Here is a 10,761-nt window from a genome sequence, read left to right as displayed (position 1 = left end):
TTTTACGCTCTGATTCTGGACAGAAAAGACGGAAAAACAAGAGGTTTTTCTTTTTGTTTTTAATTGTGGGGGAAGCGGGGTGCGTTCAAGACAAAAACGTAAAATGTTAGTGTTGGCGTTAACTTCATTTTCACCTTCACTGAAGACTACATTTACGTCGCGTTATATACGTCACCGTGTTCATGTGACCAGCTCACGATTATCTGCCTCCTGGTTGGTTTGTTGCATTTTAACTTGTTCTTCACCAGCTCAGTGTTTATAAACTTGTACTACAAAAAAACATGTTGAGAAGAGGTTAGACCGATAGTTTTGTCACTTTATGGGAGACATGTAAACGAACACGCCGGCGACAGTTCATTATGTGGAGGAGTTTGCCTTTTCTTGCTGTATTTTGGTGCTTCTGTGAAACTTCTAGCGCTTATATCATCACAGTTGACGCGAAACAACCAGAAAGAGAGTTCAGACCATTCTGGAGAAGCACTGGCTTCTGGTAGGTCGCTTTTGTCTTTCAAAGCGATATTTTATTGAAGTTTCATCTTATGCTAAAATCACCACCCTTGGTTCTGCTAGCCGCTGTCATGCGCATGCGCAAACAATGTAAACTATAAACACGTGACACAGTGATTCAAGTCGGAAACGGGCTGAACCCTTGACAAACCAAACATTTTTGATTCAAAATGTAAGACATTTTGGCTTGAAGTCATGTCACATGGGCCTGTAACTTAAAATTACGTATTAGTGTCAGCCTCGTATATTTAAAGCACAACTTCGGCTTTGTGACAACTTTATTCAGTTTGTGAAAATTGAATTTAAAAAGTTTATTATTGCTTTAAGCTTAATTTTTGAAGGTAACCATCTTAAAGCTGATCCATCTGTGCGGCTCAAACATGGACATAATTATTTCACACTGAATGCAGATCGATTGAGATTCAGACACCTCTTTCAAGATTGCAAAATATATATATTTATGTTTTTTATGAGGCTTATATTGGGATTGAGTCCAGAGGGATGACGGCATGACTCTGAGAAATAAAACCTGGACAGCATTAATCTAAACTCACAGATTCTTATAAAATATGTGATTATAAACAATTCAATTTGTTAAAACTCTAAAAAAAAAAAAAAAGTTCACCACTGTAGAAGAGACCTATGTACTATTGTTCAGTTCCAACCTGCATTCTACATTTATATTTTGTTTCCAATAAGCCAGACTTTTGTGTAATATTCTAAAGTGAAGTTATATCTGTTAAGTGTGAATAAATGACTTGAGACTTCATCACAGAACTGTATAAATGTCATAATTTTAAAACTGATAGAAGCTGCTAATTTTAGATATATATTTTCTTGTGCAGCCCTCCACTCCCTCACACCCAGGCTGACCAGTTTGACCTGAGCACCGACCAGCAGCTGAATTTGGCTTATGTGGGCTCGGTCCCTCATGGAGGGATCCAGCAGGTTAGGATCCACTGGATGCTGGAGCTGGTCACTTTACAGTAAGTCAGCTAGCAAGCAAAAATATACTGAAGTACAAAATGTGGTTAATTATACACTATAATTCATATTAGAGAAAGCATACCTACTGCCATATTAAAACAAGTGGGATTATTTTTTTTTAATTCATTTTTGTAGACATGTTGGAGGAAAACCTCAGTATAACTTCACTAAACTGGATGAGCTGATAGAACTACTGTCAGATAATGGGCTCCAACCAGGTACTGTGCTCCAAACACACTGTTTGTTGTTGATAAATATCGTCTTCATTGTGATGTTCTTCTGATAAATTCTTTTGATAAACTTCAGGTTTTGAATTGATGGGCAGCGTCTCAAACTACTTCACTGACCTGGAGGACAAATCCCAAGTGGTTGAATGGAGAAATCTGGTTTATCTCATAGCCAAGAGATACATTGGTGAGTCTTTGTTTACTTAATAAGCTGTTTTACCTCAACGCTACCAGTCAAATGTCCAATAAAATATTAAAATAGAAGAATAAAGGTTGAAACATGTAGGATAATTTTAAAAAAAGGAACCATGCTTCACTATTTGCGAGCGATATATTGAGGATCTCCAAGTCACCGTAACAACAATTGGATGCCATTTACATACCAGCTGATTGTTTGAGAGTGATCTCCTATTATTGTTAAAATAAACATGTTGCTAAACTCTTCTGGGACTCTGGAACATTAGATAAGGATAAGATTCAGCTTTTTGGTAACAAACACTCCTCATAGGAGTCAAAGGACAAATCTGAGGAAATGAATCTCATGCACATTCGCCCTCTGAATAAATGTCCTCTAATTAAATGTTGAGTGTTTCCAATATTTTATACAATTTTATTTTATTTTATTTTTTATTTCTTTGTAAAATCATAAATTCTGTTTCTATTTAAAAAATATTGTTGCTCATTTTAAATTTCAGACAAATATGGCCTAGGAAGAGTTTCTCAGTGGAACTTTGAAACGTGGAACGAACCCAATAATCATGACTTTGATAATGTCACCATGTCCATTCAAGGTAAACCCCAGAACACGTACATATAACTCCATGCTGCATGTGTTGCACTAGAGTTTAACTGCTCATAGCGGAGAAACGTAGTCGCCAACAGACATTAATGATGAAGATGTCACATCAAGCATCACTCCAGATCTCTCTTTAACGCACATTTTTTTAGGGTTTCTAAATTACTATGATGCGTGTTCGGAGGGGCTGCGCGCTGCCAGCCCGCTCCTGAGGTTCGGCGGTCCCGGAGACTCCTGCCATTCTGCCCCCCGCTCCCCGTTCTGCTGGGCCATGCTGCAGCACTGCTACAACGGCACCAATTACTTCACTGGCGAGACGGGCGTCAGGATCGACTACATCGCCCTGCACAAAAAGGCAGGTCGCACAGTCTCTTTTATGAATGCAAAATATAATGTTAGATGACAGTTTAGCATCTAATCAAAATGTAAAGGGGGGCACTGTGGTCAGAGTGGGAACCCCCGTCCTTGGTTCCTTTGACGCATGTCTTTCCTCCTGACTCATTGCACTCACAGTGGTTTGTTTCCGCTGTTTGTTTCTGTTTATTTTGATGATCATGAATTAAAGTTCAGCACAAAGCTAAACTGTCCACAGTCAGCAACCTGACTCTTCCTCAAACTCTTGAAAAGGCTTTGCTTCACTGTCTTTCCCAGGCTGCAGATGTCCCTGTTACTTCTGCACCATTTTCAGCCAAACTTTGTTCTTTTACTCAGTTTTCTATCAATATGCTTCGATACAGCAGTTTTTGAGCAGCTTAAAGACTTCACATGATTCTCCTTATGAACACAAAACTGTGTTTTCTTTCCCAGGGATGCCGGATTCAACCCAGACTTCTTTTTTCTTGTGTGGTGTTTGGCAAATATGCAATATTTTTTATAAATGTCATTATTATGCGCACCCTTACGTTATTATAAAGCCCATAGCAAAACATTGCACTTATATTTTTTTTTTAATGTTTTATTATCGGTGCTGTGATATTCTTAATTTCTAATAAGCTACATTTGGAAAAGTCATAAGAATTTAAATGAAAAGAACTAAACATTTGAAATCAATCAGCTTGTGTGTAATAAATCAATGTAATTATGTAAAAACAGTACTTTTTGAATTAAATAATAATTACATTTGTTAATGATATTTTTATGAATTGAGATGAAGCTGCGGTATTGAAAAAGCTGACTCTCTGTTTCTGTCTCCCAGGGAGGGGGCTTCTCTTTGCCCATTCTCCAGCAGGAGCTCCAGACAGTAGGGGAGATCCAGGAGCGCTTCCCCAGCTTCCGCAGCGTCCCCATCTACAACGATGAGGCCGACCCTCTGGTGGGATGGTCCAAACCTCAGGAATGGAGGGCTGACGTGACCTACGCTGCAATGGTGGTAAAAGTAAGGAAAAAAAAAAACAATGTAAGTGGAGACGAAATAATTAATAATTCATCATTTACTCAGATTCCATCTCCTTCTCCAATCAGATAATAAAGCAGCACCAGGATCTGCTTCTGGCTAACCCCAATAACACCATCAACTACACCCTTCTGAGCAACGACAACGCCTTCCTGAGTTACCACCCGCACCCGTTCACTCAGCGCACGCTGACCGCTCGTTTCCAGGTCAACAACACCCGGCCGCCTCATGTCCAGCTCGTCCGGAAGCCCGTCCTCACTGTCATGGGCCTGCTGGCTCTGCAAGGTGACGTTCTCAAGAGTCAGGGTGTCTGTACATCAGTAAAAAGTCTTAGATTTGTGTCTCTAAACTTAAAATGTTTTAAATTCATTAAAGAAGATGTAAGTTGGCCTTAAATACGGTAATCACAGGTCTTAAATTTTGTTGTGATTGGACTATTTAATTTTCACAGGTTTTTTTATTACAGGACTTTTCTATAGGCAAACGTTTGAGTCGCACAGTCTCAAGACTCTGAGTCGCAGAGTCTTGAGACAGCTAAGGCTGCCGGTAGCAAACTGCTAACACTTGCTAGCTAGCTTTTTTGTGTCATCATGGGTAGTTGTAAATTTACTGGCAGTTTGCCACTGACTCGCTTCTGTCGCCAACCCAGACCAAGTACATTTTGTTCCAAAAAGCTTGACACTATGTGGGTTAAGACTGTACAACAATGGTCCCCAAAGTCGGTCCTGGAGGGCCGGCATCCTGCATGTTTTAGTTCTCTCCCTGGTGGTAGTAACAACCTTTTCAGCATGTCAATGTTCTTCTTTGGCCTTCAAATGAGCCATCATTTGATCCAGGTGCGCTAAACCAGGGAGAGAACTAAAATGCAGGATGCCGGCCCTCGAGGACCGACTTTGGGGACCCCTGCTGTACAGTGTGAGAAGCTCAAAACTGCTCAAGAGCTACAAAAAGATCCCACACATCTCATAAATTTGGTACTCTTAAAAAAATAAAAATAAAAAGCACTTTTATTGTACATTTCTGTGGCGATTGTGACAAAGAGCTTAAATCTTATTCATGACAATCTTAAAATGGTCTCATACAGTCTTAAATTTGAGTTTGTGACACATGCAGAAACACCAAAATGATCAAATCTTTTAAAATTTTGCCTCAGAAGAACAGTGTGATTCATGAACGGTGATTTTTTTTTTTTTATGTCATCCACGCTGCTAATATTGCACTCCTGCATATCATCCCGCTTTAAGGAGAAACACAAGTCCTGGCTCAGGTTTTAAACTCTGGACATGAAGAAAACAGCACAGTGGGCGTTCTCGCCAGCACCCACAGACCCGTGATCCATGGTGGGTCCGACAGCTGGCAGGTGGCCGTCCTGGTCTACAACAGCGACGACAACAGCACTTCCCAACGCATCGATGACGTTACAGTCGAGCTGAAAGGACTAGCTGAGCAGAAGGGTGAGCTTTTGACAAAATCCTGGTCCTCAGATAAAATGTTTCAGTCCAGCTCAGTATCTGTTTGTTACCCAGGTCTGGTGTATGTCACCTACTACCTGGACAATAACGTTACCAACCCACACCAGCTGTGGCAGAGCATGGGCAGCCCTGACTTCCCCACCGCGCAGCAGTTCAGACGCCTCAGGAGCGTGGAGGTAATTATTTCTAAATAGAACCATCTAAACAAGATTTTAATTCCGGATGCAAGAAAAAGACCATTTTTAATCTACAGCTTCTGACCCACTGATGATGTGTCACTGTTAGGACCCCCGGACCGACGGACCTCAGAAACTTCCTCCTGGCGACTCTCTGACTCTAAAAGCCAAACTGTCTCTTCCCTCCGTCCTCCTCGTCCATGTTTGTGCCCGGCCTGAGGTTGGACCAGACCAGGTTGGAAAAAGTTTAAGTCTTTGTTCTGAACAGGCTGCAGTAATGACACACACTTATTCATTCTTATGTGCCTGCAGTGCCTTGCAGTCATGTCCCTTTGAACTTTTTTTTTTTTTTTTTTACATTGTGTTACATTCACTAAAAAGAATCTGATCGGTCAGGATTTTGTGTGATAAATCAAAACAAAGTAAACCTTAAATATGACATTGATCGAGAAGGTTTCTAACATTTTTTCCGAAGAGAAATCTGAAAAGTTTGACATAAATTTGTATTCAGAGGCCTTTATTCTAACGACTTTAAACAAAATCTAGTTCAACCACCTGCCTTCAGAAGTGACTTGATTAGAAACGGAGACCACGACTATGGAGTCTCTTTGTACCATGACAAGATGTGATATTAATATGAATATTTTAAGGTGCTGCAGCCAAATAAGTTTTAGTTAGCACTCTGTTTTCGACCACACGCTGTGTTTTGTCTCTGTCAGGTCAATGGTTTACGCTTCATCAGGATCACCAAAGGCCAAGTCCTCGTTATCTGGTCAGATCACTGTGTTGGTTCAAAGTAAGTGCAATATCTAATATATTTCTCTTTCTTTGAGTTTCACTGTTTTATTCAAGGGAAATGCATTGAATGAGTCCTTTCAAAGGTTAGGCGATAACCTTTACTCCTGACTCCCTATTTTGCAGATGCATCAAGACGTTTGAAGTAGAATTTTCTACGGACCAAAAGGAATTCAGTCGGGTTAATGCTCAGGACACCATTTTTACGTCTTATGTCCACTCACCAGGTGACGTACCTTTATTTTCCCCAGTCCCTTTCTCCTGTTGTTTTTGGGATGTGATTTAAATTCTGATCTTCACTGCAGCCTCAGAGCTGGTAGTTTAGTCTGTCTATCATGTTTGTGTTGCAGTGGACCAGAAGGTTGGGGGTCTGTACCGAGTCCGAGCTGTGGACTACTGGGGACGGCCCGGGCCCTACTCTCTGCCGGAGAGGTTTTCAGACGGGGAGTAGAAGGTGAAAATGCAAACAGTAGCACATTTTAGAGACGTTTAGTCTGCTGATTTCCATTTGTGGCTTGTTGAGCGAAATCACACCTCAGATGACGTTACAGACGCATCTGACTTCTTTGTGAACGTAAAAAAAACCTCACCTATTGAATTATTGCTATTTTATATGAACTTGTTCACATAAAGATTTTTACAAAAACAAAAGACAAACTACTTTTGTTTTTTTTAATAAAATTTATTGTCAGCAGCACAGATCAGTTCACATCAGATGTTACCCCTCAGTGAGTTACGACAACATTCTTTGAGACATTCGTACTATTCGTTGGATTTTGCTTTGAACTACTGTGGAAGTGTGTTGTGGCGTTACATTGGCGTGCAGGATTCATCAGAAAACTAAGCTGAGAGCGTAGCATTGCACGATTCCCCTGTGAACAGCTGCGTCTTCATCCTGGGCATTTCAGTCGGTCCAGATTGATAAAGTGCAGTCGCTCATCCACCATCAGCCTGGAAGCTGTTTAACAGGCCCCTGTTGAAGAGAAACAAACACCTTTTAAGTTGAAATGCTCTGTATAGCCTCCATATTGCGAGTCAAATGTCTGCATGTGTGCTAGTTGCGTACCCGACTGCAGCACGGGCTGGAACTGTCCGGCCATGCAGATTTCCTCCTGCTTCTGCCGGACGACTCTCTGGATGGCGGGGGGAAGGCCGCGAGGGTTGCGGGAGAAGACCAGCGCGTAGCCGTCCTCGCAGCTTCCGTCCTCCTTCAGGGTGCGGCAGGCATATGTGATGGCGTAGTTGTCGTAGTCTGTGTCGATGACCCAGTAGTTGTCACCTGGCGAAGCAGAGGGAGATGTTAGTCTTGACTACACTGAGATAGAGGAAGATAAAACATGCAGCTCTCGTAGGCTTACCACCGCTGGACAGGTAGCTGGCCAGCCCTTGGTAGTTCATGAACATCTTGCCTGGTGTGTTGGGGTCAGGGACTGAGTACTGAGCAGCCATGTCTGCACAGACAACCCAGAACCTGGACATGGGATAGAGTAAGAGCATTTCAGCTGCATTGTATTGAATTGTACAGATTTCAGTCTAGTAAATTTAAAAAAAAAGACCAACCCAAAGAGAGTGACTCTGCCTCTGGAGGAGGCCACCATGGCACCGTCGTCCCCAACAGTGTACTCAGCAGAGATGTTGTCCTGCAGGAACAAACCCTCAGGGTCCTTCTTCTGCAGGGCGTACCATTTACCTGCATACTGCCAAGGAAAAAAGATAAACAGATACATTGACAGAGATTTCATCAGATTAGTACAGCTGAATTAGCAAAATGCAAAAAGATGATCACACTCTATGCTGATGATATTATTCGCTATAAGAAGAATGGTATTCTGGAAATGGGAATAGAAGTTATTATGTACTCACCCTTTGGGGATCAAAGTCTTGTTTAACTGTGAATCTGTCCACCACACAAGAGGCCAGGCTCTGCTCCACACAGGCCAGGAAAAGCATCATCAACCCAAAGAGCTGGAAGTCCATTCTAAGTCAAGCCAAGAAAGAAACCTGGTTGCCTTTCGCTTTTTGAAATCTCCGCATATGGTTTAAAAGTAGGACAAATCAGTTTCTCTAGCAATGGGAGTTTCTATAAACCTCTTATTGGTCCTCGAAGGCATCATTTCCTTACCTGAGGTGTAGAGGAAATCCACGGGAAGCTTGCAGTTCAGAGATATGTTGCCGTGTTTGAGCTGTGCCGAGCAGCCTGTGAGTGAGCCTTTTATACCGGAGCCGCAGACGGGCCGTCTGATTATTCTCACTTCTTCAGCCTAAATGTAGATTTTAAATCTAGCATTAATCCAGTTATAGAAATCCCTGCCTGTAAGCTGATGAGCCTTCACGTTCAGGAGCATGCAGGCTTTATGTAATTTTTTTTTTTTTTTTTGCCGGGCTGCAGTTGATCATGGCGGATGAAAAGGAAGATTAAACTTGTCTGAACCCTGAGTCACGCGTACGCTGCAAATGTGTTGTGGCATTTTATGTGTAGTATAATGAAATTAAAGATGATTTTGCAATGTTGTACATTTTGTAATGTCCTTAAAGTAAATATATTTTTCAGGAAATTATTTTCACATTTCATATTTACAAGTTGCTACATCCGGCAACCTTAAAATTACGCTTGCAAATCTATGTTTTTGTATTTCTTTAGCCATAAAGGGTGAGAATGAGATGGCCACCATGGAAACCAGCTATAAGTAATGTGTTATGTCAGTAGAGGTTCAAGTGTTTCCGTCTCCCGTCATCTTGTCTGTAAATGCTGCCTAATCCTGGGCAGTATGTCTGCTGCAAAGAACTGCCAAAATGCATTGAATAAGGATAATGCCTGTGCATGAGTAAAGGATCTGTGAATCCAAAGATGTTGCTGTACATTTAGCTGCAGACATGAAAAAATCGTGGGTTTTCTGATTTGTGTAGAACCACAATATCTTGGTATTAGTTTGTTTTACCTGTCAGTCAAAACATCTGTGCTTTGACTAGACACGCTAAATTTAGATCCGTCTAAATCTGAAACCGCAGCAGCTGCTTGGCTCAGTTAACTAATCTGAAAACTGTAGATTTATCAACAGTCTCTTGCACAGAGAGAGGTGACGCCGGGTTAAACTCTGTTTATGGGGGCGTTGTGAGGTCAGGTCTGGTGTGTGGGAGCAGGACAAAGTTGTGCAACAACAAGATGTAAAAATACACATTACGTATTTAAACTCGTCACACCTCCATGGCAGATGAAGATTAACGTGATCTACAATAAAACCGAGGATTTAGTGACCTTATTACAGACTTGTAGTTTCTAAATTAGACATTCTGATCACTTAAAACAGTGAAGTATTAAATCATTTAAATGGGTGGTTTTATAATTATAGTTTCTTAATGTTTTTGGTTCTTCGTGTCAGGATTCAAAGAGTTTACTCAGGCTTTAAGAGAATATAAAGATTATAAGTTCTTTTAAAGAAATTAACATATTTTAATCAATCATCTTGGAGTTATAAAATTCAAATTAAAAACAGCCTACAAAAAAAAAAAAAAAAAAAAAAAAAAAACACAGCTACTGTTAATTTGCATATGTTTACAACAGGGAAGTCTTGATCAGCCAAATCCGGATAAACGTTTTAACATGAGCAGGTAAACACCTGAATATGTAACTGTGTGAAATAATAAAAATACAAGGCAGAATTCTCTATTCTGCAGAGATGATTCAAACACCTTTACCTGTTAGAAACTGTTTAGTAAAACTTAACCTTTTCTTTATCAGAAAGCATTTAGCTTGGTTAATAATATAAAACCTTTCATTAAATGTGCATAATATTAAAAACCATAATAATTAACCAGCTTTAATACATTAATGACTGATAATTTCTTCCTCTAAAAAAACAACAGGGAGCAATGCCATGTATTTATTTTTTAATACATTTAAAGAACAAAATTATTTATGATACTGTACAAAGAGCCAGAGATCTGAAAGGTGTTTAAAGTAAATGTACCCGGTTCCTCTTTAACATTGTTGCACCATCAACTGAACAGTTATGGGGGAGAAAAAAAAAACATTTTATATTTTATGTCCTTCTGTATTTATGAAATTTCTTCAATTCAAATATCAACATAAATTTCTGAGTGTAGCTGCATTTGAAGTTATTTCTTCTCATTTAACTAAATTACAGTTTCTGGGAAACCAGAGGAGGAGGGGAGTTTTCATTGTGACAGTGACACTTCCATGAAACAGCAGTGAAGCAGTGTGGCCTGACTTTGCCACCGTTACTCCAGGAAGAGGAGGAAGAGGTTGGACAGTGCACAAGGAAGAGGACATCTCCAAAGGACAGTCCAGAGGTTTACTTCAGGATGGTGTCTTCAGCTGTGAGACAGAGGGTAAGAATGTAAAGAATCATGCAACAATATTTGGATTATGGACTTGATTTGTATATGA

The 10,761-nt window shown here is 40.4% G+C and overlaps 2 protein-coding genes across 3 annotated transcripts; one reads left to right on the top strand and one right to left on the bottom strand.

The window, feature by feature from the left end:
* Nucleotides 1-109: 109 nt before the first annotated feature.
* On the top strand, nucleotides 110-10,526 carry idua (alpha-L-iduronidase). 2 transcript variants are annotated; one of them, XM_088009068.1, is made up of 15 exons: nucleotides 110-490; nucleotides 1,353-1,493; nucleotides 1,630-1,712; nucleotides 1,801-1,908; nucleotides 2,417-2,512; nucleotides 2,670-2,876; nucleotides 3,717-3,892; nucleotides 3,979-4,195; nucleotides 5,155-5,364; nucleotides 5,437-5,558; nucleotides 5,668-5,793; nucleotides 6,278-6,354; nucleotides 6,480-6,580; nucleotides 6,704-6,807; nucleotides 8,743-10,526. In XM_088009068.1, the coding sequence occupies exons 1-14, from the start codon at nucleotides 360-362 to the stop codon at nucleotides 6,802-6,804; spliced, it is 1,896 nt and encodes a 631-aa protein (XP_087865194.1). In that variant the 5' UTR covers nucleotides 110-359; the 3' UTR covers nucleotides 6,805-6,807; nucleotides 8,743-10,526. The 2 variants fall into 2 exon arrangements, with proteins under 2 accessions (XP_087865194.1, XP_087865193.1); XM_088009067.1 differs by lacking the exon at nucleotides 8,743-10,526 and having other exon boundaries at nucleotides 6,704-7,010.
* On the bottom strand, nucleotides 7,015-8,535 carry LOC106929229 (purpurin-like). Its single transcript, XM_015005979.2, has 6 exons — nucleotides 8,476-8,535; nucleotides 8,217-8,331; nucleotides 7,914-8,050; nucleotides 7,712-7,824; nucleotides 7,420-7,632; nucleotides 7,015-7,326 (listed from the first exon to the last, which is right to left on the bottom strand). The coding sequence occupies exons 2-6, from the start codon at nucleotides 8,328-8,330 to the stop codon at nucleotides 7,316-7,318; spliced, it is 588 nt and encodes a 195-aa protein (XP_014861465.1). The 5' UTR covers nucleotide 8,331; nucleotides 8,476-8,535; the 3' UTR covers nucleotides 7,015-7,315.
* Nucleotides 10,527-10,761: the final 235 nt, after the last annotated feature.

Source organism: Poecilia mexicana, unplaced genomic scaffold (assembly GCF_051168715.1).
Source record: "Poecilia mexicana isolate PSO_F unplaced genomic scaffold, ASM5116871v1 scaffold_9, whole genome shotgun sequence".
NCBI lineage: Eukaryota > Metazoa > Chordata > Actinopteri > Cyprinodontiformes > Poeciliidae > Poecilia > Poecilia mexicana.
Note: the sequence above shows the minus strand (reverse complement) of the source record. Positions and strands in the feature narration are given on the sequence as shown.

Bases quoted from the DNA above. Each gene is read 5' to 3' on its own strand.
- idua (XM_088009068.1), top strand. From the start codon at position 360: ATGTGGAGGAGTTTGCCTTTTCTTGCTGTATTTTGGTGCTTCTGTGAA. The intron at 1,494-1,629 runs GTAAGTCAGCTA...TCATTTTTGTAG, and splicing joins CTGGAGCTGGTCACTTTACA to ACATGTTGGAGGAAAACCTC. The intron at 2,513-2,669 runs GTAAACCCCAGA...ACATTTTTTTAG, and splicing joins TGTCACCATGTCCATTCAAG to GGTTTCTAAATTACTATGAT.
- LOC106929229 (XM_015005979.2), bottom strand. From the start codon at position 8,330: ATGGACTTCCAGCTCTTTGGGTTGATGATGCTTTTCCTGGCCTGTGTG. The intron at 8,051-8,216 runs GTGAGTACATAA...TTTCCTTGGCAG, and splicing joins AAGACTTTGATCCCCAAAGG to TATGCAGGTAAATGGTACGC. The intron at 7,633-7,711 runs GTAAGCCTACGA...CTGCTTCGCCAG, and splicing joins CAGCTACCTGTCCAGCGGTG to GTGACAACTACTGGGTCATC.